General features: G+C 37.5%; 1 protein-coding gene across 1 annotated transcript in view; it reads left to right on the forward strand.

Annotated features, from left to right (window-relative positions):
• Window positions 1-15,540, forward strand: part of slif (slimfast) — a 54,327-nt gene that overhangs the window by 14,441 nt on the left and 24,346 nt on the right. Inside the window, exons 3-5 of the mRNA XM_066299863.1 lie at window positions 5,371-5,472; window positions 11,361-11,489; window positions 11,549-11,704. Coding sequence (XP_066155960.1) covers window positions 5,371-5,472; window positions 11,361-11,489; window positions 11,549-11,704 — 387 coding nt within the window. The remainder of the gene's footprint in view (window positions 1-5,370; window positions 5,473-11,360; window positions 11,490-11,548; window positions 11,705-15,540) is intronic.

Below are 15,540 nucleotides of genomic sequence, written 5' to 3' on the forward strand. Positions count from 1 at the left end.
TGAATCAGTCTGTGCCGTACGTCTCCTAAAATGTTTAAGTTACGTCTCTTTTGTAATCTTCTACCAAAAATGTCATGAAAATTCTCTATGGGATTTAAATCTGGACTCCGAGCTGGCCATTGCATGGTAGCAATACCGACTTTCTCGAGATACTTTCTTACAACTCGAACGACATGAAGCCTGGCATTATCTTATATATCTGCAAAGACCTTGTTCTATATATGACGCACATGACGCTACATGTTGGACCAATACCTGCATTATGTGTCTTTTAACCGTAAGGCTTCCATCTATGACGACAATAACTTCCAATCTCTCTCTCCATCTTTGTATGGCTCGTGAAGCGGTTGTGTAACTTCCATTAAATTGTCCACTAATTCTTCGGTGACTTCGACCCATCTCAAACAATAACGAGTGTTTGGACATATTCTTCACGAGTAAGATTTCGTGTTTCACGTTGCATATTGATCAATAAAATAAGTTGCAAAAAAACGTGACTAACACTGCACCTCTAACTATTACTGCCGTTCTTTGTGTAGGATCACAAAACCAGGCCATGATTCAGTTGACCATCGCCATTTTCTTGTTTATTCATGTATTCTTTCCATTTCACAATGCCGCGTCCCCATACTTAAAGATATTACGATAGGACAATTAGAGTGATGATCCTCTGGACATCTGTTGCCCAGATGTGACCAAGCGGGGGTGAGAGCCCCAGAAACACAGGTAGCAGCTAAGGGAGTTGGAAAAAGGAAGGGGCTGACCCGGACAGTCCCGAAAACGACGAACTGAGATGCGACAGGCCTCGGTCTGCTTGCTCTTCTTTCTTCTGTTCTTCTATCTTTATTTAATAAACGCGCACTTACAGCTTTTGTTTTTTGAACTGTGATTTCTTTCGTAGATACAACCACCATCCCATATCTACTCTAGTGTTGGAATTTGACATCCCATTGAATCACCGATGCTACATTTGGTTTACGATGGCTTGCTACTTGCTTCGGTGTTTATGATGTTAATGATAATCAATAAAATCATTCTATGGTATAAAATGGCGTTCCTCGTGTAATTGGAAATGTAATGTGTTAAGACTTGATGAACCAAGTCTTGACGTCTTCATCGAGCAAGTTAAAACCCCAAGTTGCGCCCCTGCACATCTTACATTTGTCCCCTCCCACACGTCGCTATCAGTTAGGTTCACCAGAAATGTTTCAAATTCCTCGTCCTTTGTACTTTTGCTAAGAACTAAATTGCGAGTTATTCAAGTCATAAATGTGCATCGGAGGTGGTTCTTGGGTACCGGAGTTCCTCGCCATTACCTTTGACGGTGGTCGCAATTGGGGGTGCCGTCACGTCCCATTCGGGATAAAGGGAATATTCGGGTCACGGGATAATCTGCCCATTGGCCGTCAGGTCTGGCGAAATGGGTATTCCTCGGGTGAAATGCGCTCCGACTAAGAGTACGCCTATGCCTGCTGACCATCAGCTTCCAGTACTTAAGAGCTGGGAGAAGCTGGGAAGTATCATTATTTTCTTTCCTATCACGATTGTCACTCATCAGTTGAAGGCGGATCGATACATCGCCAATTCACAATCATAACTCATACTCTTCATCGGATCGCGATCATTCAATCATATATTTCTGCAACTAAGTTTTAATCATAGTTATGTGTTATAAGACAGTTAATAAACCGTGTTAATGTTTAAAGGGTTGTCCTAATTCCACGACTTTCGGTTGATCCCACGTGTTTACCTTGGTAAGCAGGTATCTAGTCCGTCCTAGACTCTCGTAAGCAGAAGTGCAACGCCGGTACTTTGACAAGTACTACAAGTAGTGCTCGCGTGTAAGCGCTCTCGTACAACAATTCGCGGGTGGTATCTCCAACCCCCAAGGAAGGAACCCCTGCATATCGATCAACATAATGAAATAAATCAAACATGAAAATGTTAAAAGACAATAAGGCCAAAGTGCGATTTTAATTGTAATTTGATAATGTAACTGCCAAACTCTATAGGGTGTTGCAAATTTTACGAGAAAAACACACCGGGCGTTTACAAAAAAGAGACTTCTAAGCGAGTACAGTTAATATACCAACTGGAAGAAACCACCTGTCATTTGAGAAAAATCGCCCAAATTAGAAAATTTTGAAAAAAAACTACTTGACACTTTTGGTTCCTTTTCGATGGTGCATCAATTTGTTGTTGAAGTGCAGTTGCAGAGCAGTGCAATTGCACCAACGGCGTTTCTGAGATCGTACCACGTCTAATTTAAGAAATTCTAGAATTCACATTCGTTTGCGTGAAACTAGAATTTTCCAAATAAATCATTCTGCGGGAGGAGCATATCACATGATAAGAACTCCAGAAAGGGAACAAGCGGTTTTAAATAATATTGAGGAACATTCTGACACGAGCAGGAGAAAATTGGAACGTAGCTCAATACTTCCCATATATTTGTTTGGAGGAGGGTGGTTGGTAACTTGTCGCAACCATGTCACACCCAATGAGGTAAAGCATTGTTTCCACGAGATTTTTCATTACCCCTAAGGTTTCGTGTATGGTTTTGTCACACGATTATTAGAGATCTCTTATTTGATGCCAAAGTATTATTTGCCGATGAAGCGAACTTTTCTCGTAAAGCTATTGAACTTTCCATAACAACCATTTATGGTTGGACGGAAACCCTCACGCAATTACTGATAAGGGCCACCGAGGAAAGTTCTCAATGAACGTACGGTGTAGAATCGTTGGCGATTTTTTTGTTAAAGCCCTTTTTTTACCGGGAAGACTAAATGGGGCAACTTATCGACAATTTTTTGAAGAAAATCTGGATATTATTCTGAAAGATCTTGCTCTTTTATTACGTCGTAGAATGTGGTTTAGGCACGTAGGGGCATACTTTAGTGTTTTGGCTTGTCAAATTCTTGAACAAAACCTTAGAAGATACATGGATCGGAGAGAAGGTCCTCGATTTTGGCCTCCTCGCTCGCCTGACCTAAATCGTTTAGATTTTTTTGCGTGGAGATATATAAAAAAAGTTTGGTATATTCTATATCAGTGAATCACCGAAGAAAAGTTAAGACAGAATTGTAAATGGTTGTCAAACTATTGTAAATATATTTGGAATTTTTCAGAGTCCGACAATTCATGAGAACAACGGTAAAATCTTGTTTTTTGGTAGGAGGATATTTTCAGTAATTAGTTGGATTGTAATCCAAATTACTAGTTTTAATTTTTACAAGTATCTCTTAAATTATTATTTCTAGTAATAAAATTTTAGAGGCAAAAAACTTAATAAAAGACATAAGTGATTAAATGAATTTAATAAATAAAATTAAAAAATGCCATACAAAAAGCTCTGATGTAAAATATTGATAGTGACAGCGAAAAAAGTAACACCCTGTGGAGTATTTTAAATAACTGTTATGTCGGTTTGTTCTTAATGCTAAAATAATTGTTATTACCAACTTTGAGTTAATTATCTTTACAGATAACACAGAAATTTATTTTAAAAAAAATGAAATTTCAACACCCTGTAAATCCAAATGGAAGAAATTTTGGACATGCATTTATACGGAGCATTTATCTTAAAATTAGCTCACGATACAATAATTTCCTTTTCTACCACCTATCAAGAAAACACCATGTATAGTCCCAAATTTTAGGGGTCAAACTTTAACCTCGACTTGCGCATAGAAAAATAATCGTAGTGTTCTAATGGGTACATCCTCAAGGTATTTCGTGTCGATAATAGAATGGTTTGAAATTTTTGTATAATGTTAAAAATTTATTAATTTCCCATAACTTGCGTATTAGATTTTATTGTAATTTTGTAGGCGTTATTCATATCAACCAACGATTTTTTTAAAGTAAAATACAATTCTAGAGTTCAGAAGTACCGTGCGTACGGGCACTACCTTGAACATATCAAAAAAATGTATACAGGGTGTTTCCTAAGTACGGTACATAACTTCGGGAGCGCGTTCTACAGCTAAAATAAAGGTGATTTTGTTATATAAACTGTATCCCTAAAATGCTTCGTTGTGGAAATACAGGGTGTGAAAATTTCATTAAAAAATTACAATTTTTTAAATATTTTCGAAACTACTCGAGACATTTTAATGAAATTTTAATAAAACAGGCAAGTACAAAACAAAAAAATTCACATCTTCATGCAAGTATTTCTTCTCTTAAAAAGAATAAAAAAGAATGAAAAAACTTAGCTACAATGTTTTTTATTTATTTACTCGAAAACGATGCGTCCTACGAAAAAAAGTCAAGAGACCTTTTCCAAATCGAACACATAATTCAAAAAAGAGACAAGATATTGGAAAAGAACAGTGGCGTATCACATTTTTCCTTTAAAATATCTAGTAATTATCCTGCCCGCACGCCACTGGTTACATAACAGCCACTGTTTTCAGCGTAAAATACGTACCGTTGCTAACTCTCAAATCCTGCAAAATTTCATTAAAATGTCTCAAGTAGTTTCGGAAATATTTAAAAAATTGTAATTTTTTAAAGAAATTTTCACACCCTGTATTTCCGCAACGAAGCATTTTTGGAATATAGTTTATATAACAAAATTACCTTTATTTTAGCTGTAGAATGCGCTCCCGAAGTTATGTACCGTACTTAGGAAACACCCAGTATTATAGGTTTTTCTCGAAATAAAAGTTACATTTATAGTCTGCGTTTATTTTTGAATTAAAAAAAAAATCTAATCATTTTTTGTTCAGAAACAAACCATTTCAGAGTTAAAAAACTGATATCGTCTTAATGCACTAATAACAGCTTATTTTTGTTTAATTATTATCTTTAAAGTACTGCGTGTACTTTTTTTAAAAATATATTCAGGATAATGCCCATGCGCACGCTGCAGCTAGAATCAAAAATTATATTTCGCTTCGAAATATTAGTTGTTTGATGTGACTAAAGTCTACAAAATTACAATAAAATATTTCAAGCGAGTTATGAAAAATTAACACATTTTGAATTTTCCTACAGAAACTTTAACAAACTGTATTTCTGTTCCGAAATATTCCTGGAACATAGCTAATTGAACAAACTATGATTATTTTTCTATGCAGAAATCGTGGTCAAATTCTAACTCCTAAAACTTGGAATATCCTGTATAATGATAGAGACCACTCATTTCAAACTGACTCACCTAAAGATCATAGCGAGTAGGTCTGCGGTACATTTTGTATTTATTGCATAAATAACTATTATTTTTATTTTTCCTTCATTCTTATTTTTCTTTATTTTTATTTTTTCTTTGTTTTTATTTTTTCTTTATTTTTATTTTTTCTTCATTTTTATTTTCCCTTTATTTTTATTTTTTCTTAATTTTTATTTTTCCTTTATTTTCAGGCCTCGGGGTATATGTTTTAGCGGGCTCCGTAGCTAAAGAATATGCTGGTCCCGCGGTGTGTTTATCTTTTTTGATAGCAGCTGTGGCTAGTGGTTTTGCAGGTACGTAATATTGAGACCAAATGGGCAAAAAATGGAGCTAGACACAGACATAGAAGTTGTGGCTGCAATTCTTACAATTTCCGAGATTGCAATTTCCACTTTACGAATATAAATCCAAGAATATTCGGCAAAACAGAAAAAATCACACCTTTACTTTAAAGTGGTGCAATTTGGAGCTGAAAAATAGTCCGTTTCATATTTCGAAAAAACTCCAATGATTTTCGGGGGTATTTGAAAAAAAAATGGAATTTTGGAAAAACACCTTTATTTTTATTTTTTATTAAGCTTATTTGGTTACGCAAGTTTGTAACTGTCACGAAGGCCTTTACTAAACATAAGTATGGACGCTATTCCTCAGACACTCTCTGTAAAAACAGGATTTTTGATATATGCGTCGCACTGCCACACTAAATCAGAGCACACAGTACATCACGTAATAAGACAAAAAGTCGAATCGAAAATATGTAAACGTAAGATGCCGCCCATAACGAAAAAAAAAAGTCAATGACGGTTGCCGAAAATCGAAATGGTGAATTTCTAATGTGACGTCGCAATGTTGGGGAAGAGGAAAAAATCCAATGATGAAGCATCAATCATTGCGAATTAGTTTGCCAAATAAGCTGAAGAAAAAAAAATCAAAATTTTCATATCCACATTAGACAGTTTCTAAGATACATAAAAATCACCACGTTTTAGTGCTGCCATTTTGTCAAGAAACGTAACATGCGATTTATGGACGACGAAAATCGTTTTAACGACATTACCTTCGCTAATGACCATATTATTTACTTTGTTTTGCTGCGGAACGCAGGACAATCCCCGGATATAGGAAAAAGCACGATCTTCTCACAAAATTCATTTATTTCAATGAGCCAAATGTAGAATGTTTAAATGTCCGCGCACTTGGCATAACGAACCAAGTTCAGACAGGAAAATTGCGGTTGCAATAAGTGCTGATTGAATTAGTTCATTGCTAAGAGATGTTGCCGATTCCGAGTTAAACCAACTTAAGTGCAGGAGTAATTCGAGAAAAGTCAAATTTTCCACGACCGGACTTCACACATTTTAACGGTTAACGAACGAGTTGATTAATGAAAAATAATAACTGAGAGAAGTCGAGAATATTGATGTCTATCATTATCCCTCTGCGTTAGTGTTTACCTTGTCCGAACAAATGGACATTAAGTAAGGAACAATGTAATTCTCGCAATTGTCCAGTCAGGCTAATTCGCATTTGCGCTTCGTACGGAGTTTTCAAGTTAGAAATTAAAATCTTCGCAAATCATCTTGAATCACTTGACAGTGGCGTAACGAACGGGCGCGTCGTGATCGATAGGACGCGTGCTAACCTGGACTAACCCGATCACGAACGTTAAGAGAACCAAAAATCAAATTACATTTCCAGCATGATTAATGGTTATTAGGTGTTGATTTTGCATTCGGCAGGTATATGTTGTTTAATTTATTTTTTATAACAATCGAACCACCTATTGTAGCAAACTGATAAGAAGAACAAACATGTAAATCTGCATTATAGCTTTATTTCATTTAATATTTGCTTGAGGCACGTTAAAAACCCATTTCAGTTGGATTGTCTGAAAACTTTCAAATCTTACGGCGTACGCTTACGGCATACGACGTTACAGCAAACAGCTCTTGAATTCAACGTTTCTCGAATTTTTTTTTAAATTGATTTTCGTCTGGAATTCAAGCAGCGAAGTAAACTTTTGCCCGACGAAATAAATAAACAATTATTATTAACGATAATTCTTCGCATCGTTAACTTCGATTCGTAACGATCATGGTCGAAAAGCGACCTCACGAATAAAGGTCAAATACGGCTGCAAGGTGCCCATGGAAGTCGTTAATAACGGCTTGATAATAATATGATTATTATGCTGCTCACAGTATACGAACGGTCCGAATCGGATGAATTATCGACGGTTATTTAACGCGCGTTCAATCGATTTGGGTTTAATAACTTTAATAAAAAGTTTGAATTGGGCGGTCGGTCGTTTAATGGAAATTAAAGCCTCTTTTCCATGAACATAAAGCTCCGTTTTAAATACATTTGCAACTCGCTATTCCGATTACCATCAGTTCTCGATGTATACAGGGTCATTCACGCTGCACGGTGCGGAATATTGCGGCCGAAATACGAGGCTGTCAAAAAGTTTCACCTTTGGACTGCATGAGGGTCTATTACGGCTACTTTCCGAAATTATTTTCATATTATACGGGGTGTCCTGAAAGCTCCGAAAGTATCAAAGTTGTGTTTTTTTTTAATGGAACCCCTCGTATATTATTACAATTTTGAATTGTTCGGCTAAAATAAGCGTCTGTTTTAATGAGACTTCCAATACCCGACATTTTCATAATTTTCACGTTTTAAACGCTGAAGAAGTACTTAATTTATGTGAGAGTAATTTGCAGTGCTGTGTGACAACAGACCATATTTTATACCCCAATCATGGTAAAACTCCGTTAATGACCTAATGAATGGAGAAGAACCGTGCTTCATCCAAGAAAAGAGACTTTCCCGCTGGCGCGGTAGCCTGTTAGCCGTCCAAAGACGGGGAAGAACCATTCGGTAACGAGGGACTTCCCCTTAAAATTTTTCTTTAAGTTTAGCAAAGAATGGTCGGATTGCAGGCAGGTTTCATTTTAAATCAAAATAGTCATATGGGCAAAGCGTGTTCACAACACAGTACCCACAACCGAAGACTTCATGGAACTGATTAGAGCAGAGTGTGCATATATCAACCCAGAAGTTCTCGACAATGTCTTCAAGAATATGAAACGTCGGGTAAATTTGCGCATTGAAATGAATGGACATTTTCAGCAATTATTATTGTAAATTTTTCAAACAATTAGGTTCTTTTTACATTAAAATGTATTGTGAACAAATAACCTTAATGTTTAATCGAAACCTTGAAAATTAAAATTAAATGAAGCAACATAACCTCACTCGGCTCCTCTATCAAAAGTTCATTTCAACGTCATTTGGCGGCACGTGATCAAGCCGCGACCTACTTTTCATCTTCTATTTCTCTCGTGTACAATGCCACAGCTGGCTGTATGTGAAATTTAAATTATCTCACTGTAGTTGGTAAAGGAGGACCAGAGCGGAATCTAATTCCGTTATGAGGTTTATGGGACTAAGACCTTCCAAATAAAAATATTGGATCACGTATCGATAAGCAATTTTTTGATTTTTACGAAATTTCTAGAAGTGTTATTGGAGGTGGCTTCAAGTTAAACACAAATCAATGTAGCACCCTTAAGCTTTACACGTAAGCTTTTTAAGGTTAGGTCTTTGTGTTATAGACAAATTTTTAACAAAAAATCGCCATCTATATGTCAAGTCGGGTAGCTCCGGAGATATCCTCGTAGTAAGGCAGAGGGTCTCGTTGTAGTTGGATGGATGTCCAGGTCGCAATTAACATACGGGGCAAGGGCTATTTCAAATTACTGTACCGCCAATTTGGGCCGTTCTGGTCCTTTTTTTAGTGCGTTTTTTCAGGACATCAGATCTGGTGTCCTAGCGGCCAGATAATGTGGGGTTCGTCGGGCATCTGCCAACTAAAGACCCCGGGGGGACACCCTACAAAAACCCGGAATTGTCCCTGGGACATAAAACGTCAGTGTCGAGAAGCTTGAAGATTCGGCCCTTAATTACCTTTAGGCGTGAGATCAGTGTCCTTCTTGATTGGCATGCTCCGTGTACTCTTATTCCCTCACCATCGCAGAAAGAACTTTGTTATAACGGTCCCAGGTTGTTTTGCATTTCAGCATTTAATTGGTGAGGGGTGTTGGAGTCAGGTTGGCCACACATTGTTTTAGTGCCTCCCGTTGCTCTTTGAACAACGAGTATTGAAAAATGCGGTGTTTTGCAGTACCGATGACGTCACAGTTCCAGCAATCACCGCCCTTTCCCTTATTCTGTGGATGAGCTCTTAAATCTACCGCGTCCACTAAGCGTCTAAGTTAGATAGTAATTCAGGCATCTGATGTTTACATGACGTCCATGACTCGAGGTCAAAGATTAAACGCTTGGTCCATTAGCCCTTGTTCATGGTGTTAACCACTTCTGGATGGTCGTTCTCCTGGTTTCTCGCCAATTCGTCCCCGTGAGCTGAAGGAGGGCGCTTAAGTTAGTGTGCTCCTCCTGGAGGAAATCGATCATTGGAGTTCCTGCGAAAACTTGGGTTATTTCAACGAATATCGTGCGATATGCATCGAGTATCAGGGTTTTCCTTTGGACGCTCAAGAACATTAGAGAATACTAATTTACTACCACTATTTGTCCTCAGATGGGACCAGCCTATTGGATTGAATTACCCCGTAGAGTATCTATGTCTTTAAGGCCCTTTATTACCCTTTGGAGCTGGCCCAGCTACCTTGGCACCAGTCCTTGGAGCGATGCGAAAAGTGCATACTTCGCCGAATTCTACTTCCAGATAACAGATGGTTTGTTTCGGATTTATCTGAAAATTCCTCGCGTGGAAACATGCGTCCCTTCCGTCCCTTTTTCTGCAAAGGCCGACGGTTACTGTCCTTTCCGGGGTCAGTTTCAGTGTGCGAGTTCTTCGGATTTTCTGACGGAGTCGGCATTCGCCATTGATTCCTCCCTGTCGGCGTCATAGACGACCAGGGTTATGTCATCGGCATATACAACAGTGTTAGTTTTTTCCAAACTTTTTGCTTCCAAAACGGGGTCGTACAGGATGTTTCTCAGGACGGGGTCCAGGTCTCATCTCTGTGAAATTCTCATCGTCACACGGACTCTGATGTCTTATCGACTTTTACTGCTCTGTTGGGGAAGCAATCGATTATCAAGTTTCTCAGGTAGTTGAGTTTTGTAAAGTTTGTGATCGAACATGATCATGAGGCTCTGTTGATCGCGTTTTTACGTTTAGTGCGATCAACACGCACAACCGTTTTTCTCTTTGTCCGATTCTTTCCTGAAGGCAAACTGCACGTTGAATAGCGGTCGTTGGACATCCAGTTTCTGCTTCGAGGTGTCTCGTGATCAAACTTGAGTTGACCGAATTCTCTTTTTGGTTTTAACAGCAGCAGCAGCAGCTTGACTGTTTGCCGGAAGTGAGGGAATTCCTGGTTTTCCAACATCTGATTACATAATCGGAGTCCAGTGTTTGGGTAGGTTTTGACGCTGAATTTGACCACATCGGAGGACAAACCGTTAAGTCCCGGAGCCCCGGCGTCGGACCTCTCGGACTGGAATTGAACCTTCTTCCTGTGGAGCCACGCCGGTCTGTGGAAATGGCATTTTCAAATTTTAATGATTTTTCAGTAAATTTTTTACCGAGTTGTGAATATTTATGACATTTAAAGCGAAGCAGTCTCGTGTCCCACATCCTCTCCTACGTCACCGTGGCTCTCGACGTGTTAACTTGGGGCGGTACGGAGCGTTTCAAGTAGAACTGAACATCACTTCTCTTCAGCCACTCCATATTCACTTCAAGAAGTAAAAATTAGGAATTTTGTATATCGATACCAGTCGAATTTAAAATTACTGTTAAAAAGAAGATTCAGTGTAAAACAAGGTCTACGATGTAAAATTTCTCTTTTTGCAGTGGAACACTCCATTGACTATTTTATTCTATGAGCTTTTATATGTTGATTTAAACACGTGGGGATATTATCCTTAAGCTTATCCGCAACCGCTTTCCATTAAAATAATTATTCTTCGTGTCATATAAGGATTTTCCTGTATATTTATTAAGTATATTTACGACGTAGTTCGCGGTCTCATTTATTATTTATGTTAGATGATGTCTGTCTGACTTAACTATTGTTTCTATACGGCCTTTTCGCCTGCTTTTCATGTCACTCCTTTGAAGTACGTTTTTATTCAATTTTTCCAGGGCTTTGTTACGCAGAATTCGCTTCTAGAGTTCCCAAAGCAGGATCAGCTTACGTGTACAGCTACGTCACAATAGGGGAATTTATCGCGTTTGTCATTGGTTGGAATCTAATTTTGGAATACGTCATTGGTAAGTTTTGGTGTGTGCGAAAAGCAAAAAATCGAATATTCGACTCTTCTCAATTCAAGGTACTGCCAGCGTGGCTCGGGGGTTAAGCAACTACATAGACGCATTAGCAAATAATACAATCAGTAAGGCCTTTCACGACTGGATGCCGATGGATGTTTCCTTCTTAAGTACCTACCCGGACATGTTGTCCTTTGTATTAGTACTAATTCTAACAGGTAAGATATCGTAGTTACCAATCTTCAGCATCGAAAGAGGGCGCGCCGAACGGGGCTGACAAGGTTTTGGATGAGTTTTTTAAATAAGATATTTTTCAACTGATACGAGACAAAAATACAAAATTTCGAGTTCTTGTTGGAGTTAAAAATTAAAAAATTTTCTCTCATTTTTTTTTTTTTTTTTTTTTTTTTTTTTTTTTAATAGAAATTTATCTATTTTGCAATATGCAGGGAGTTGACCGCATTTTCATGAAATTAAATTTTTGCCGGGAATCTACGAACTTTTTACACATATTTTTTTATCATTTGAAAATGGTTTTTGCCAAGACGTAGCACGAAATCACAACGGGTGGTGCAGTCGTGCCCGCCCGTCGTTATTCCACCCGTTGTTTCAGCCTAAGTTTTTGATATTCCCGCTCTACATATTCATAATATTTGCTTTCTAGTTATTCACAAAAGTGTCTAGGTCTGTAGATTATTTCCCACTTTGGTTCGAATTGGGTATTTGAGGTATGTACATAATAAATTAAGGTGAAAACAGATTAGTTTAGCTGCCGCCATTTCAATATTGACTTTATTTTTATCACATCGTGGTGTGTGCCTGAAAAACATGGGGGGGGGGGGGGATTTACGTCCCTTTTTACGGGACAATCGTCCAAATTTAGGCAAATAATTGAGAAGCCCATTTGCAGTTGCTCACAAAACTGGGTATGTGCCTGTCGATTTTTTAAAGAATCTAAAAAAATTTAAGTTTTAATAGATTTTTCAATAATAATTTTTTATTATTATACATCAATTCTTACATATCTAAAATCGACACTGTAACGGAAAAATTGAAAAAAAAAATACGAGTCATTATTATAATCAAAAACCAGAACATGTGCGAAAACAATGCCACGAAATTGAAGTACTCCGATTTTTATTTACAGAAATATTTCAAAAATGTAAATACAAACGAACGGTCTATTAAATTTTATTATTTTATTCAGTTCTCATGCAAAAACAAGTCGGTTCTAATAAAAATGGTTCATGCGCGTATTGAAATTTCTATGGAAGTACAGGAACCAATTATAAACCGGTACGGTCCAGGAATTTTTTTTTGAAAAATTGGAAAATTAATAGAACTCATTGAACGATACGATACGGATGTTGTACCCTTATTTGCCAAATTTTTGTAAGATACACGTCGTTTCCGTATATTTTCTTGTTTTTTCATTGTAATAATATGGTGACTTATAGTCTCTTTTCAGTATTTTTTCTTTTAATATCGATTTTGGATATTTACGAATTAGAATAATAAAAATTTCTTATTTAAAAATCTTTCAAATCTGGAGTTTTTTAAACCGTTTTAAAAAACTAGATAGGTGTATACTCGGTTTTGTGTAAGTTGCAGCGAGTTGTAAAACTTCCATGTTGCCCCAACGTGCCAAAATCTGGCTGAGCCGGGAGAGAAAAAAAGTAATAATAGAAATTGACCCTTAACGTTATTCTGGCATTTCTGGATGAATTCTGGTTTTTCAATACTGAAATTTGATAACTGAACAAATGCGCAACTTTGCCCCCATACGAATGAAATCGCATCCTTTACGGTTACTCAGGTCAGAATGGTGGGGCTCAAACTTGAGCCGCTCTGCGCGGGGGGGCAATGATATTTATCGTCTAAATGGAAACGGGACATCCTGTATATCGAACGACTGTCGCTGGAAAGAGATCTTTATAAAAACAATTCTCCAATTTTTAAAGGATTTTATCTGCAACGCAAATCCGACTGTAGAAACGCCTTTTGCACACAAAACGCACATTAGTTTACCAGGTATACCGGTATGAAGTGAGCGTCAGGATATACCAGGTGTACCGGTATGAAGTGAGCGTCAGGATATACCAGGTGTACCGGTATGAAGTGAGCGTCAGGATATACCAGGTGTACCGGTATGAAGTGAGCGTCAGGATATAAATGTCTTGATATAGGGCATTTGTTGTAAACAAACCTTTTTATTTGTTTGCTTGGTTGGTGTGCAAACTGACAAACACATTTAGTACAAATCAAGTCCTTGAACAAATAACAACAAATTATTTCATTGTGCCAAGAATGTCGAATTTTGTACCACAAAATGATGATTTGCGGAAAGCATTAAATTTTTGTTTTCATCTGAAGAAAAGTGCTGCAGAGTCGCATCGAATGCTTGTCGAGGCATGTGGTGATTATGCTTTATCAGAAGCAACATGCAAAAGATGGTTTCAACGATTCAGAAATAACAATTTTGATGATCAAAATGAAGAACGTGGCAGACCACCAAAAAAGTTCGAAGACGCCGAAGTGCAATCAATATTGGATGAAGATGACACTTTAAGTCAAAAGCAAATGGCAGAAATGTTAAATGTTGCCCAACGAACAATTTCTGATCGTTTAAAAGCTATGGGAAAGATCCAGAAGTGTGGAAAATGGGCGTGGCATCAATTGAATGAAAGACAGATACAGAACCGAAAAAACACCTGTGAAATTTTGCTTCAAAGGCACGAAAGAAAATCAGTTTTGCGTCGAATTGTTACTGGAGATGAAAAATGGATTTATTTTCAAAATTCTAAACCGAAAAAATCACGGGTTGATTCGGGACAACCATCGACATCGACTGCAAAACCTGATCGATTCGGCAAGAAGGCAATGCTGTGTGTTTGGTGGGATCGGAAAGGTGTGGTGCACCACGAGCTTTTAAAAATCTGGTGAAACCGCTAATACTGTCCGCTACCGACAACAATTGATTAATTTAAACAATGAATTGATCGAAAAACGATCGGAATGGGCCAGAAGATACGGGAAGGTAATTTTGCTCCGTGACAACGCACCTGCACACAAAGCAACACCGGCTCAGGATACCATCAAAACACTTGGCCGGGAGTTGCTACCCCATCCGCCGTATTCACCAGACTTGGCTCCTTCGGACTACCATTTGTTTTCATCGATGGGATACGCATTGGCTGAGCAGCACTTCGATTCCTACGAGCAGAAAAGCAGAAAATTGGGTGTCTAATTGGTTTGATGCCAAAGAGGCACATTTCCATTGGCGTGGTATCCAGTAATTGCCAGGAAGGTGGTCAAAATGCGTAGAAAGCAATGGTCAATACTATGAATAATTTTTTTTTCTTTCCTTGTTAAAATTGGTGTTTTATTTTCACAAAATAGCGCTCATTTCATACCGGTACACCTGGTAGGTACGTATTTATTGCACTCAGTTATACTGTAGCCGTGGAACAAAAACCATAAGAAAGTTAATTGAAATGACTGTCAGGTAATAGAGTAATGGATAAATAAAAAACATTTTAGGCTAATTTGAACCAAATACCAAACATGCATTTTACTTATGCCTATCTTATTATTTGACCTAATTTTGCAATTACTATCCAACTACCTAATCTATAACAGTTCTTACTGGTTTTCATTCTTTTTTTTTTATTTTTTTTATTTTTTTAATTCACATTTAACATATTTTTAATAATAGTATTTTTGCTGTCGATTTATCACCGCGAGAATAGGTGAAATAAGTTTGAAAGCGTTATTCGTTCATTATTACACTGAAAAATGTGCAAATTTTACGAAATGTTTATATTATCTTATATAGTCAGCAAACTATTTCACCTTGGCGTTTAAATTGTTGAGATTTCATGTCAAGTTAAACGAGTTGGACAAAATTGCTTGTAATATCGGTGCTTAATGTGAATTAACGACACGATTACGATGGAATTGCATAATATAAAAAATGCAGAAATTCATAAATTAAACGAGGTTTGAAATCATCACAAGCCAGCAGTGGGACGCGTCCCATAAAAGCTTGCCAAAG

This window comes from Euwallacea fornicatus, chromosome 35 (assembly GCF_040115645.1).
Source record: "Euwallacea fornicatus isolate EFF26 chromosome 35, ASM4011564v1, whole genome shotgun sequence".
Lineage (NCBI taxonomy): Eukaryota > Metazoa > Arthropoda > Insecta > Coleoptera > Curculionidae > Euwallacea > Euwallacea fornicatus.